Genomic DNA, 15,813 nt, shown 5'->3' on the forward strand with positions numbered 1-15,813 from the left:
GGGTGGACTTTTGTGGTATAATTGTTCTGCAGTTTGTGAGTTACTCACCCGTGGTTATGGGATATGATTTGATTATGATTACGCCCTTACTACTGTCTCATTGCAGGTTCGCCTCTGTCTTTGCTTGTGGGGTATCTTTTTTTGTGAGTTCCAGTATCTTCCTGTCAATGAATGTCCAGCAGTTATTTGTGATTCCAGTGCTCTCTCAAGAGGGAGTGAGCACACGTCCTTCTACTCTGCCATCCTGAACCAATCTACCTGCTCCCCCACCTTTTTTAAACAACATAATTTTTTTGTATAGAAAACCTGAAGACATTTACCAAAACAAAACCCTAGAACTAATAAGTGAGTTTAATAGGTAGCAGGATATAAGATAAACATACAAAAATAAATTGTATTTCAAAAATACTAGCAAAGAAATGTGGAAAGTGAAATTAGAAATACAATACCATTTATAGTTGTGGGGCAAAAAAACCCTTAGGTGTAAATCTAACAAAATATGTACTGGACCTATGTGCTGCGAACTATAAATTCTGAAAAGAATATTTAAATAAAGGGAGAGACATACTGTCCTCATTGATTGGAATATTCACATGGTAAAGATGTGGATTCTCCCCCAAATTGTATAATTTTAATGAAATTCCTTTCAAAATCTGAGAAGATTTTTCAAGCTCATTCTAAAAAAAATAGCTAGAATAGCTAAGGGAATTTTGGAAAAAGAATAAAGTAGGAGAAATCAGTCTACTTGATCTCAAGATTTATTATATAGCTACAGTAATCAAGGCTGTATGGTATTGGAGGAATAGACAAATGGATCAGTGGAACATAATAGGAAACCCAGAACTAGATCCACATAAACATGCCCAGCTGATTTTTTTAGAATTGCACAGTGCAATTCAATTCAGCAAGGATGATCTTTTAAACAAATGATGTTAAAACCATTAGGAATTCATATATACAAAAATGAACCTTTTCTTAGACCTCACAGCTTGTAAAAAAAATTAACTCAAAATGGATCATAGACTTAAACAAAATGTAAAGTTACAAACTTTTAGAAAAAAAACACAGGAAAAAATCCTCTAGAAAAAGGGTTAAGCAATGAATTCTTAGACTTGATACCAAAAAGTAAAATCCACAAAGGGAAAAATTGACAAGTTGTATCTCAACAAAATTTTAAAAACATTTGCTCTTTGAAAGCCCATGTGATGAAGGTAAGAGAAGCTACAGACTGGGAGAACATATTTGGAAACCCCATATCTGACAGAGGACTCGTATCTAGAATACATAAAGATGTCTCAAAACACTATAGTAAAAAATGATAACAGTCCATTTAGACAGTTGGCAAAAGACATAAACAACATTTCATATAAGAGGATATGCAGATATCAAATAAATACAGGAACAGATGTTCAGCATCACTAGGGAAATGCAAATTCAAACCATAATGAAGATAACACTCTCTACCAACAGAATGGCTAGAATAAAAACTAACGGCAGCACCAAAAGCTGACAACAGTGTGGAGGAACTGGATCACTCATATGTTTTTGGTGGGAATGTGAAAAGTTACAGGCAGTTTCTCATAAAACTAAACATGAAATTATCGTAACCTCCAGCAATTGTACTCTTGGTTATTTATCCCAGAGAAATGAAAAGTTATCAAATATTCATAATGTCTTTATTTTTAATATTCTATAACTGGAATCAGCCCAGATGTCCTTCAACAAGTAAATGGTTTAACAAACTGTGGTACAAACAAACCATAGACTACTACTTAGCAATAAAAAGGGACAAACTACCGATACACACAGAAACTTGCATGAATCTCCAGGGAATTATGCTGAGTGACAAAAACCAATCTCAAAAGGTTACATATGGTTCCATTTATATAACATTCTTGATAAAACAAAATTTTAGAACTGGGAGATGGACTAATTATTGCTAGAGCTTGTAGATTAGTTGGCGCCAGGGGAAGGATGGGTAGGTGGTTACTATAAAAAGACAACATGAGGGATCCTTGTGGTGTAGGAACTGTTCAGTCTCTTAACTATGGTGGTGGATATATAAGCCTATACAGGTAATAAAATTGTAAAGAACTTAATACACACACATAGACAAATGAGTACACTGAAACTGAGAAAATTGGAATAAGATTGGTGGGTTATATCAATGTCAGTATCCTGATTGTGGTATTATACTATAGTTTTGCAAAATGTTATCAAATGGAGGAATGGCAAAGTGTACAGGGGGCTCTGTATTATTTCTTATAATTGTATGTGAATCTTCAGTTATCACAAAAATTGCAATTAAAAGTAGATGGCTTAAGTAAAAGTAGAGTTCTTTTCCTAGTTTAAAAGAGAAAACTATATATTCTGGGGAAGATAGTTGACTATCTGTAAGGAAGACATGTAACTATTTCAATAGCACAGAATTGCTAAGTATGTCAAAATCAGTTAGAAAATAGTTATCAGTAGTGGTTCTAATTTATCTTCAGTAGTTCAGTCTGAAAAATAAAGTATTATATTTTAGCAACCATTTCTTCATTCAAGCTGAAGTAGACGTTGAATGATGGAGAAAGAATTTTATATATAAGTTAAGAGTAAAAATAAGTGAGAGGATTTATATACCATTCCTTGGTTCTATCTTTTGATTGCACTGTACCTAGATTTTCTGTATTTCTTATTCAGAGAACTAAGGATGTAAGAATTCTCTATGTTCTATTCTGAATGCTGGAAATCAGGGTCTAAAAAACTCTGCACAATTACACTTTGTATAATATATAAGGAGGTGTAAGCTCTAGAAAATAAAACTATTATTTTCACTCTGGAATGATGAAAAACAATCACAGTCAACCCAAAGCTAGTTTGGAAACATGACACAAGAATAACATACTCAAGAGGACAGCTCATGGTAAGCAGTATAGTTTTTTTGTGTGTATTAATAATGGCATAATGTGTATAATATTTTCCATTTTTATGATCCATAACTTATTTTTTGGTATCTAAAATATAGTTTGGCACGATTTTTAGTTATCTTGTACATCACATTAAGTGAAGACAAATGTATGTAACCACATTAGCCCATGATTTACATAATTTATTTGTTGAATGAATGGATGAATTGAAGCTAATTTTTATAACTGAATAATTTTATTTATAATTATTCTGGGGTCAACTTTTTAAAAAATGAATAAGGAGCTAAAGAAAATTATTAATATAGCTTTAACTGGTTTCTGAATCTAAAGGAAAATGGTGGCTACTTCAATCTCCATATCTCCACATATCCTCCCAAAACCATAGGCTAGAAGGAACACAAATGAAACCCAACTAACCCATACTTTCTGGATTGCTAGGAGACAATAACATGAACTTCAAATTACCTGAAAGTAGCAAAATTATCAAGTTCCAGCAGAGCTTCCACTGCTGCTGCAAGTCTGTATATGTGGAGAGTATGAAGTGGGATGCTTTAGAGATTATGAAACAGAAGAGAGGGGACTGAAAAACTTAAACAAAATGAAGACAGAATCACCCTCAAAAAGAGAAAGTACAACAGTATGTGCCAAAATAGTGAACACAGACTGGGACTTGGTAGTTTATAGTACCAGCTACCAGGAAGGAGTTTTAGAGTGTGTAGGATTAGGAAGTGGCAGCCTTGGAGGAATTTTGCTTCTAGAGAAGGAGATAAGCAGAGAAGGGGTGATGCCACTGAGTCCTAGCAGTGAGGAGAAAACAAGAAGAAAAAGAAAAAGGGTTCTGCAAAATGAAAGAGGACACCAACCTCTTTTTCCCCATTACCCATTCAAGAAATTACACTTCCCTAAGTTGACAGAAGGTACTCACAAACTAAAGAATGCTGTCCACAAAATGAGTAGGGGAAAAATCAAACTTACACAGCACCACTGTTGGAAGAAAACAGAAAATATGTATTAAATCATTTCAGCTGATGAAAATCTATACACACACAACCTCAAAACCTTAGAAAAATAACCACAAAGTAGCATACTGTAACACAGTACTCTAGACTAAATAAAGTATTCTCAAGCAAGCAAAACAGAACTTGGTATCCAAAAATTTAAGGAGAGAAATGGATTAAAGAAAAAACCAAACAAACAAGAAATGCAATGCAAGCTGATCAAACTCAGGAAGGAGATTAAAGAAAAGACAAGACTACGTTAGAAATGAAGAATTAATTATAAAATGCTCAAGAGAAAATAGAATGGAATGAAAATCTAAGGAAGAACATAGAATGAAAATGAGATAAAGAAGTAAAAATTAGGATCTCAGAGCAAATGATGGAAAGGAAAGGCTGGCAAAGGAGGTCCAACATAATTGGAATCTGTGAAGAATAAAAATAACTCAGTAGAACAAAACTTATAAACTATAATCCAGGAAAACTTTCTGGGAATAGGGGAAATTTAAATCTACCTTTTGAAGGACCCACCACTGTACCTGGAAAAATGGACCTGGAATGATCAACTGAGACATATTTTAGTAAACTGCTAAACTTGAAAGACAAATTGGGCTGGCATCATACTTTTGAAGAGCAACATGCAAATCATGGCAATAGAATGGCAATTTCAGGAAAATCAAGGAAAAGTACAGGCCAAGGATTTGCTATCCAGCCAAGTTTTTCTTCAATTATTATGGCAATAGAAAATCAACTTTTGAATATTGAGGAACTCATTGACCATTGTATCCATAAGCCTTCTTGAGGAGTTTGTTGGAGGATGATCTCCATCCACCCAAGAGACCACTGGGGAAGCTTTAGCAAAAGGACCGTGAGCATTTAATATACTAAATTGTAGAATTAAGGACTAAATAAAACAAGGGTGGGGACATGGAAAGAAGAAAGTATGAAATGTTACATGTTAAACAACGTACAGAGAATACCATTCTTAAAAAAGGAAAAGAGAGTGAGAAGGGAAAGTAGAATGAGATCATAGACTGTTAAATAGGTGGGAGATCAAGGATACCATTTAAAATCAGCCAACCAGACACTAAAAGCTTAAGTAAGGAAAAGGAAGGATTAAGGGTACTAACAAAAGTACGTATAAATGCACTAGAAAAAAATTACTAACCTTCCTAAATACCAAAAGAAAATGTAAAAAGTAGCAAAGAAAAACACACCATGTAGAAAAAGAAACAGTATTACTTAATAGAGTAATTAAAATATACAGTAGTGACTGAGATGAAACAAAACGTCAGTCATATTAAATATGGATGGGCTTAAATTGCCTATTAAAGGTAAAAGATTTTCAAGTTGGCTTATGAAACAAACATACTAAAATTTGGTTTAAACAAGAATCCAATAGTGGATGCTAAACTAAGGTGGAAAGTTCTTTAAGGCATAGTATTTTTGTATGGTCTCCAAGTGTCTCCTTACAAATTGCTTATTAGCTGCAAGAGGAAAAAAATAATAACCACATAGTGAAAAAACTGGGCAACACCTTGACCAGGTGATTGAAGTTAACATCACCAGTAAGGATGTTAGGGATATCTTGCCCTTTGACTGTGATACCCTTAGAAGAACACATCATTACTTACTTACATTAGTCTAGTAAGGAATGCATAACCTGAATCTAACTGTAAGGAACATCAGACAAACCCAAATTGCAGAACATTTTTATAAAATAACTGGCCTCTTCAAAGTTGTTAATGTTATGAAAGAAAGGCTTTGAAACTGTACCCGACAAAATGAATCTGAAGAGGCAGACAGCCAAATGCAATCTGTTTTCCTGGATTTGATTCTGTACTGGATGGGGAGAAATACTATAAAGGACATTATTAGGATAATTGACAGAATTGGAATATGGACTGACAAAAGTACTTAACCAATATTAAATTTTCCTGAGTTTGATAACTCTTCTGTTTATGTAAGAATATGTTTTTTCTTAAAAAGTCACATTGAAGTATTAAGAGGAAAAGCACGTATGAACCTACTCTCAAGTGGTTCGGAAAAACACATAATGTGTGTGTGGGTGGGAGAATGATAAAGCAAGGTAGCAAAATGTTAAAAGTTGGTGAGTCTAAGTAAAACGTTTAAGGGAATTTTCTTTAAACTTTTCTCTAGGTTTAAAAGAAGAAAAAAAAAAAAAGGTAGCTCTGGCTGTGAACTATAAGCCAGAGATCAATACATACATATAGCTTAGTTTAGTAAAGTAGAATTTGAGTTACATAATGTTCTCACTCTCTCCTTTTACCCTCCCCCTGCTTTTTTAAGATATTGTTTTAACAGTTCAGTAATCCATTTGGAAAGCTCAGCTGATTTGGTATCAGTCTGTGTTAAGCTATAGATGTGATTGCTCTTAAAGCTTTTACCTCTCTTATGTTTTTAAAGAGTTTGCCTTTTTCGTACTTAAAATATGGGGAAAAAAATCCCAAAAAAATCGTTTTCTAAATGTGTCCTTTCCTATGACCTCCTGTAAAACGCTTGATTATGTGGAGAAAAACCAGCTACTTGGTCCCCCTCCCCCACCCCATTGGTTCTTCTTGAGTTCTGAGGACCAAATAGGAGATGGATGAAGTTAGAAGCATTTTGTATATTTTTTCATATTTTTTATCTTATTCCAAAATGAGCTATACCAAGCAATATGTGGATAGTAGTTTTTATATGCTTTGCTAGCTGTTTTACAGCTAAGTCCATTTTGCTAGATCAAGCTCCCTTATCTTTTGAGGAACAACTTGTTCTGTATCAAAAATTTTTTGAAGATATTTTGTCTTAATGATTCCACTTCTTTTTCTTTATATGTAATAAATGTTGTCAGTAGTTCTACTTAGACCATGTCTGAGGAAAAGAGATGACATCAAATGAAATTGTGCAATCCAATCTTATATGTTGTATTAACTAAAATTTCTTAATTGTGAAAAATCAATGATGAAAAATTAAAATAAAAATTTTATGCCTACTGATTCTTCAACAATATTCATACTAGTTTCTTACTTCTGTCTTAAAGCTGTATGGAGAAAAGAGAACCACATGGTTCCACTAGGTGAACAATCCAGCATCTCTCATACATTTTCAAATGGAGCAGTAGCTGACAAGCAGTGAGAAGGTTGCACAGTGGTTTTCAGTTTTTCAGTCTTCATAATTAATGCAGTGGTAGCTTACTGACTGACCCTAAATGTAGGGGTTAAGGATAATTATTAGATTTTTTAATGTACAGATAGTGTAAATTCTTCAGAGTGCTGGGTTATTAACTGTGCAGTTTAAAATTGTCTCCTTTTACAAGAAGGATGCAGTGACACATGCAACTGCTTTTCTAAGAAGTGTGGAATTACTTTTTAATCTAAAGACTGAGGATTTCTATTAGATTATTTAACCAAAAATCACAACGTAAAGTCTATGAAAATTAGGTAGAAATGACTAACTGATGTGCAACACTAGGAAACGCAGAGCTCATACAGAATGAAATAAAGTAATTTTTTGCTCAGTTTTTATAATGATAACATCATTTTGCTGTTGATACTTTTTTTTCCCCCTTTTTGCATTTTGAATTCCTAATTTTCTTGCTGTTCTACATATAAGTATTTTGGTAATTGCAGTGTTTTTATATTCAGGGCTTTGTCATTAACATTATAATATTTTACAATAATTATAAAACAATTTTTTTTTCTAACTAGGAGGAAGCATTGCATGCATTTATTCAGCCAGAGATCCTGGATGGCCCAAATCAATATTTTTGTGAACGTTGTAAGAAGAAGTGTGATGCACGAAAGGTAGATGCCATTTAGAAATTAATACTTAATTATCTGAGATAATATTCAATATTCAATAGATTCCCCCCACTTTTTTTTTTAGGGTCTTCGGTTTTTGCATTTCCCTTATCTGCTGACCTTACAACTGAAAAGGTTTGATTTTGATTATACAACCATGCACAGGATTAAATTGAATGATCGGATGACATTTCCCGAGGAACTAGACATGAGTACATTTATTGATGTTGAAGATGAGGTAAATACTTATAAATTATACTTCAGATATTCTTCTTTGATCAGAGTAACTTGTGATATTCTTTGAAAAGACAAAAAGGATATTAAATTCTGGAATTATTTCTTTAATTTGAGTGATAATCTTATGTTTCATAACTTTCTTAGTTATTGAAACGTACCAGTCTAGAGATGGGCTGCACTTGTGTTTCTGGCACATGATAAACACAGAACAGATATATTGAATGAACGAGCAAACTGGGTAGTATGGCCATAATTTCTTGTTTTGTCTTAGTGTCTTTTTCAAGCATTAAGGTTGCTGGGTTATTCTCCCTTAAGGTTTACCAGCTCTTAAATTGTCTAGGTTAGAAAGCTAGGTAATAAAGATATTTTTCTGTTTCTTTTTTAATTAAAACTTTTAAAATAAAAAATTTAAAACTATTTAAATATAGTTTGAGAATGGAACTTTGAGGGCACACATAAAGCTCATTAGTTTCTTCCACTCATTGACCTCCCCCAATTCTCTGGTTCCTCTATCCTTATCCAGTAAAAGATTCATAATGTCCCACTCTGTTCTCTTGGAAACTCTTCTGATTTAATTATTGGCAATATTTACAATCACTTAACATAGTTGTTACAGAGTGATAAATCTTTCTTATTCTCAAAACTGCCATGAAGTATTTTTTTCTGATTGGAATTCATCACAATAGTTAAAAATGCCTTTTCCCAGAGGCTTAAAAATAATTTTAAACATTCTCAAGTTTTATTTATGCTCTTAAGTACTAAGTGGCAAATGTTTTCTGAGCCTTACTTTCCTTGTCTGTAAAGTAAGGATGATAATTGCTTTTCATAGCTTTCATAAGATGAGATTGCCTTAGATAAAGTAAATGTTCATTGAATGGTACCTGTGACCAGGTAACAGTCTCTGAAAGGTTTAATTTGAAATAATATCTCAAACACTTGTGCTTAAGCTAGGAAGTCTGTCCAAAGTATACCAAACTTTCAAAGGAGATTCCTACTCAGAGATGAGTATTAGATGGGTCTTCTGTATATTCCTAATGTATTTCTTGTAAAGGGAAGTCTTTTCCAAGGGAAGAAAAGTGAGATACAAAGTTTGACCAGAACTTTTAGGAAGTTCTAGGTCCATTTCTTGGAAGAAGAGAAGATGTTCTGGCTTAGTTAAAAGGAGTTTCAGGGATGATCTCTTTGGACTTTGTGTAGAATTCTCAAGTTGCTTTTCACCTCCATTTTTCCTTGAACCATACTTTCTTGAGGGATGAAGACTATGTGTTAGGTGCAGTTCTTACAGCAAAATTCTTGGCAAGAAGTTGGTACTTACTACATATTGCTTGGTTAATTCAAGAACTTCTAGGCAATGCCTTAAACATATCAAGTGCCTACATCTTAGAGAAGAATTTTCAAACTATGTATTTAAAATATTAAAGGAGGGGCTTCCCTGGTGGCGCAGTGGTTAAGAATCTGCCTGCCAATGCAGGGGACACAGGTTCAAGCCCTGATCCGGGAAGATTGATCCCACATGCCACGGAGCAACTAAGCCTGTGCGCCACTACTACTGAGCCCACGTGCCACAACTACTGAAGCCCACAGGCCTAGAGCCCATGCTCTGCAACAAGAGAGAAGCCTGCGCACCTCAACGAAAAGTAGCCCGCGCTCACCGCAACTAGAGAAAGCCTGCACGCAGCAATGAAGACCCAACACAGCCAAAAATAAATAAATTTTAAAAATAAAATAAAATATTAAAGGAAAAGGGAGGAAAGAGTTGTTTGAGGATTTCTAGGAAGAATTCTTTAAATTAAATTTGTCTGAAAGAGATTTAAAAATCATAAAAGCATGGAAAAGTATTATTTACTGTTGTTACATTTCCACCTCCTTAACTGGAGTGTAAAGTTCTTGAGGATAGATACAGTGTCTTGTTTTTCTTTCTAATTGTCTGTAATACCTAGCATAGTGATAAACTGAATTGAACTTTTTGTTCAAGAACGGAGATGATATTCTTTTTTTTTAATATTTATTTATTTATTTATTTATTTATGGCTGTGTTGGGTCTTCGTTTCTGTGCGAGGGCTTTCTCTAGTTGCGGCAAGTGGGGGCCACTCTTCATCGCGGTGCGCGGGCCTTCTCACTATCGTGGCCTCTCTTGTTGTGGAGCACAGGCTCCAGACGCGCAGGCTCAGCAATTGTGGCTCATGGGCCTAGTCGCTTCGCGGCATGTGGGATCCTCCCCGACCAGGGCTCGAACCCATGTCCCCTGCATTGGCAGGCAGACTCTCTACCACTACGCCACCAGGGAAGCCCGGAGATGATATTCTTTTGGGATTTGAGAACAACAGAAGCTCGTTTTGGAGCTTAAGTTCTCTGCTTTTATGGTTTTTGATGAAAGAAATGGTAATTTCATATTGTTACTTTGCAGCTGTAAACATAAATGGGGTTTAATACAATTCTGAATCACTAATTTGTTGTATTAGAATTTTAAGGTTGTTAATAGAAATGCTTTTAAAATACACTTTTGTTTAATTTTATTTAAGGTCTCTCTTTTTAAGAGAAAATAAATTTGCTTAAAGTAGAATAAGTATTTTTATTAACAATAGCATCGTAAATTATGTGGGAAAAGCAGCATATAGATTGAAAGGTTTATATTTTCCCTTAATTTAGCTTATAATTGTAAGATAATTATGTTTTATTAAGAAATCTCCTCAGACTGAAAGTTGCACTGACAGTGGAGCAGAAAATGAAGGCAGTTGTCACAGTGATCAAATGAGTAATGATTTCTCCAATGATGATGGTGTTGATGAAGGGATCTGCCTTGAAAGCAATAGTGGAACTGAAAAGATTCCAAAACCTGGACTTGAAAAGGTACTTTTTGTAATTTGTGGTTTTTAGTTGAAAGAGAGAGTAAGGTAATCTCTGAGCTGCTATATAATTCTCTTTAAAAGAAGTTTAATTGCTACTATTTTTATGCATACATGTGGTCATAATTAAACTTTAGAAAAAACTACTCACAGGTGGGAGCATTAATTTCTGAGAGGCTGAACTGTACCTCTGAAGCAAGCTGAGTGGTGGTGTGGAAAGGGTGCCTAGTAGTGAGGAAACACTTCATTTTGCCTTTAAAGTAGCAGCAAGCCTCTAATATCAGAGTTTTCTCATATAGCAGAATGAAAGCATTAGACTAGATCTGTTAATTTAAAAAATTATGGCTATGGGACCCTTTCTGAAACAATAAGAGAACTAATCTTTTTTAGGTAGGGGACCCCTCAGTTTTCCTCCCCTCCCCTATGACAGCCCTTAAGGGACTTCAAAAAATGATACAATTCCATGGATTATCATTTGGAAACTACAAGACTGGATAGAATTTTTTTGTTACTAGGTCAGTGATTTTTAAGATTTTATCAAACCATTTCTTTCACATTTGTATAATTTGCTTTATTGAGGGGAGAATTACAGATCAGATGTCTTGAGCATGGTGTGAATAATTAATCACCAGTGTGAAGACTGATCACTAGCTCAAGTCTGACAGAGTCGTATTAAATATAGGGTTTTTTTAGGCATTTAAGAATGGAGTTTCACTTGCATAAATCTGTTTTTAGATCAAGACCATTATTCTCACCACCATTACCACTACCCTTTACCTTTTAAAATTATCTGTTTCTTTCAGGGCAGACACATGAGGTGTGGATTGCTATGTGATGAATAATGTAGTGGATACATTATAACTTAGTGTAAAGAACATTGCCTTCAAACAAGAGTTGGAAAACTGTGGCCCAAGACCTAAATCCAACCCCCAACCTGTTTTTCTACATAGACAATTATGCCTATCTTTTTTTTTGTTTTCCTTATCTTGTTCCAGTGGATAGGATTTCCCATACAAGGTTGAATAGGAGTGGTGAGAGAGGACGCTCTTGCCTTATTCCCAATCTCAGGAGGAAAGTATTCGGTCTCTTGCCATTAAGTATGGTATTGGGTCTAGGTTTTTTATAGATGTTCTTTATCAATTTGAGGAGGTTCCTCTCTTCCTAGTTTGTTGAGAGTCTTTATCATGAATGGGTTTGGATTTTGTCAAATGTTGTTTCTGGGTTCAATTGGTAAGATCATGTAACTTTTCTTCTTTAGCCTGGTTTACATAGGTTGATTTTTCTAATGTTGAACCAGCTTTGCATACCTGAGAGATATCAAATCAATAGATCACTGTATCACAGATATTACATAAATACATTAGAAGATGTTCAAAATAATTATATACCTTAGCTCTTTTTATAAAGGAAGTGGAATCTTATTTGGATTTTAAAAAATGTTATTTGGGATTTATTGATTTTGATGTGCATATCAGAATGGTCTCGTGTTTAACACCTCCTAAAATTTCAGACTATTATTTTCTTTTTACATAAATATATAAATTTGTATTTCAGTTATGCATTGTTCTAGAGGTTATAGCATGATTAAAATGTGAAGGAATACACTGAATGAAACTTGTGGTATATAAAATGATGTGGTGAATTACCATTTTAATGATCTTAGAGAAAAGTTGACTTGCCATAAATACACAGGACAACTAACATGTTACTTTGCTGTGTTTTAGTAGAGAATAGGAAATATACAAATTAGGGTTTTGTGTTTTTCCTCTGTGCTGAGTTACTTTTATTCTTTTCTTTAGAATTCTTTGATCTATGAGCTCTTCTCGGTTATGGTTCATTCAGGGAGTGCTGCTGGTGGTCATTACTATGCTTGTATAAAGTCATTCAATGATGAGCAGTGGTACAGCTTCAATGATCAACATGTCAGCAGGGTAAGGAGGGATTTTTTTTTAAGATTATTATTCTGAAAGACAGGAGTAGGGATGTTTCTCATCAACAGCAGGGTTTATTAAAAATGTGAGACTCTGTCCAGTTGAAGCATACCAAATTATTAACACATACCAGATGTCATTCTTTTGTTTTTGTTTTCAGTAAATTTCCTTTGTTTCTTTGTTTCGTTTTATTTTGGGCTTGCTGAGTGTTTGCAGAGCTAGACTCCCAGTTTTCTTCTTGCCCTGAGCCTTCACACCGGCTATCTATTTAAGAGCACTAGAAAAGATTGGCCTTTAGTAGCCACTGATTATGATTACATTTTGTGAACTGGTATCTGTGTGGTCCATTTAACTCTGAGGTTAAAACTTGGGTTACATATTGACATAAAGATAATGGTGTTATAGATCTTACCAAAAAAGTAAGTAATGTAACAACTTTTTAGATAACACAAGAGGACATTAAGAAAACACATGGTGGATCTTCAGGAAGCAGAGGATATTACTCCAGTGCTTTTGCAAGGTAAATAACTTCCTAATTTTTACTGTTTATAAATTAGAATTAATTACAGCTTTTCAACATTTTTTTATCACTAAAAGGATTTAACCCAAGGGTCAACAAACTATAACCTATGGGCCAAATTCAGCCTGCCTTCAATTTTTGGAAATAAAGTTTTATTGGAACACCATCATACTCATTTGTTTAAATATTGTATGTTGATCTTTTCCCACACAGCAGCAGAGTTAAGTAATTTTAGCACACACAGAATAGCTCACAAAGCCTATGGCTTTTACTATCTGGCCCTTTTCCAGAAAAAATTTGCTGACTCCTGACTTACCTGTAGTACTCATTCTAGGACAAAGGTTTTTTGAAGATTTTACTACGTTACCAAGAAAAGACACGGGATTTTCTCATACATATGTCAGTAAAAGCAAAGTAGTCTCCTTTTTTTTCAAGAATGTTTAAATCTGAACCTGTACAAGAACAGCTACATGATTTTCTAATTGTTTGAAACAACAAAATACTACTATTTAAAATAAATATTTGATGCTAGAAATGCAATCTTTACAATCTACTTTTTGTCCCTATTAATCTTTTTTATATTTTACTAGCTCCACAAATGCATATATGCTGATATATAGACTGAAGGACCCAGCAAGAAATGCAAGTATGTTGACATATAGTTACTTGATTTTAGTCTGTGTTATAAACCAGTTTTTTTGCAAGTTTTATAAACCCAAATAACTACTTTTAAATGATAGGACAATTAAATTTTTTTATGTGTGGAAGAATTAATTATAAAGACTGTTATGAGATAATACCAACTGGAAAAAAGTTGAACTGTTTTTTAATACACTAAGAGACAAAACTTACTCTGTATTGTGTACGTTGGATATTTATTTGCAGTAAGATTGTATTATATGTAGTTTGGTGCAGTGATGATAGTCTCCAGATCTGTGTAGCAGGCATAACTCACCATCTGCCTGTCCCAGAACAAGTTATTTAACTTTTCTAAGACTTACTTTCCACACATGTAAAATGGGAATAATTGTCGTATTTTATAGGATTATTATAAAAAATTAAATGAGATAAAATTTTAAGCATTTAGTATCGTACTAGAGTTAAACATCTTTGCTTATTTGCTTAAAAAGCAAGTAAAGTTTTATGAGTCGAGTATGCATCCTTTATTAGATTTTAATTTTATTAAGAATCCTAAAAATAATCCTGTATACAAAGCGTGTGGATTTGCCTTTCTTTTTTCCTTTCGTAACTGCTACTTTAAAAAATTACAGTTCCTGTGTTTTCTTGCTAACTCTGATCGTGACAGAGACAGTATTTGCACATAGGTGTGTAAAGCGTGTGTGTGTGTGTACATACGATATATACACAGGTGATGTGTTTGCTCATATTCTTTTCACAATTAATATAATCATTGTCTTTGATTTCAATATATTTCCTTTGTTTAGAAACTACTATACTATGAGTAAATCTATTTAAAGCAGTCAAATGTTTTTGTTTACATTTTCGTAAACTCTCATCAGACTGTGAATTCAGTTGGTGCAAGGCTTAGGACTTATTTATCTTTTCACCAATGATATAATCCAGGGTCTGTCATATAGAGGCTGTTCAATAATTTACTGTGTAATTATAGGAAAGAAAAAAGGAAATTATAATAAGTCATTTCAGAACAGAGATTTCAGAGTAGAAGTATTCATTCTTACTTTACACATAATGAAACTATACCCTAAAGAGTAATTTGTCCAAGGTCATAGCTACCTGGAGGCAGAGCCAGGTTTATAGTTTGTGTATCCTCTGTGGCACCCAGCATTCCAGATATTTCATGTAGTGCAGTAACTCAGCTTTCTTTTATCCGTTCCCCGTTTTATCCCCGTTTTATCTTTATCCTCTAGTTTTCTGATGAAGCACCAGGGGGCACTGTATATATGATATGGAATATTTTTAAAATTAGAGCTCATTTCTGTAAACAGTGGATTCTTACCTTCCACAGAGGCATGATTTTTTTAAATGTAAATTGTTCTCCCTGTTTAATGCCTAACAATCATTGGCTTTATTAAGCAGTGTTATAGTCTCATACTGTCACTTCGAATACTTTGAGTTACATATGAAGTTCTTTGATTAGAAGGCAGCTAAAAGACTACTTTGAGAACAAAGGAAAGATAATCATATTAGTGAATAATAATAAACAAATAAATACCATTTGTAATAGTAGAGCATCAACAGTATTTATTACATTTCCTTATATCCCAGGTAATAACTCTATGTGGTAAGGTGCTGTTAATAAGCTGAAGAAACCAAGGTCTGGAGAAGTAAACTTGCCCAGGGTTACACAATTTGATGGTGATAGCACTATTTGAAATCAGAAGTGCTTTTATTTTCAAGTTTAAGGGAGGCTTTTTCATTCTAAAAATCTTAATTTACATACCAGAGTTGTCTGGAGCCAAGAGGTATACAGATAAAGATATGGCTTTTTTGAGACCTAACCATGTGTCATTATCAACTACCTCTTCACCCTTGCCTGGAAGAAGCTCATGTTGCAAGTTGAAAGATTGATGTAATTGAGATATATTTT

General features: G+C 33.9%; 1 protein-coding gene across 3 annotated transcripts in view; it reads left to right on the forward strand.

The window, feature by feature from the left end:
• The window catches only part of USP47 (ubiquitin specific peptidase 47), a 124,496-nt gene that overhangs the window by 84,082 nt on the left and 24,601 nt on the right, over positions 1–15,813 (forward strand). For all 3 annotated transcript variants that reach the window (XM_036862651.1, XM_036862650.1, XM_036862652.1), the window contains 6 exons: positions 7,618–7,713; positions 7,796–7,948; positions 10,630–10,797; positions 12,593–12,724; positions 13,168–13,244; positions 13,835–13,890. In XM_036862651.1, coding sequence (XP_036718546.1) covers positions 7,618–7,713; positions 7,796–7,948; positions 10,630–10,797; positions 12,593–12,724; positions 13,168–13,244; positions 13,835–13,890 — 682 coding nt within the window. The remainder of the gene's footprint in view (positions 1–7,617; positions 7,714–7,795; positions 7,949–10,629; positions 10,798–12,592; positions 12,725–13,167; positions 13,245–13,834; positions 13,891–15,813) is intronic.

This window comes from Balaenoptera musculus, chromosome 8 (assembly GCF_009873245.2).
Source record: "Balaenoptera musculus isolate JJ_BM4_2016_0621 chromosome 8, mBalMus1.pri.v3, whole genome shotgun sequence".
NCBI lineage: Eukaryota > Metazoa > Chordata > Mammalia > Artiodactyla > Balaenopteridae > Balaenoptera > Balaenoptera musculus.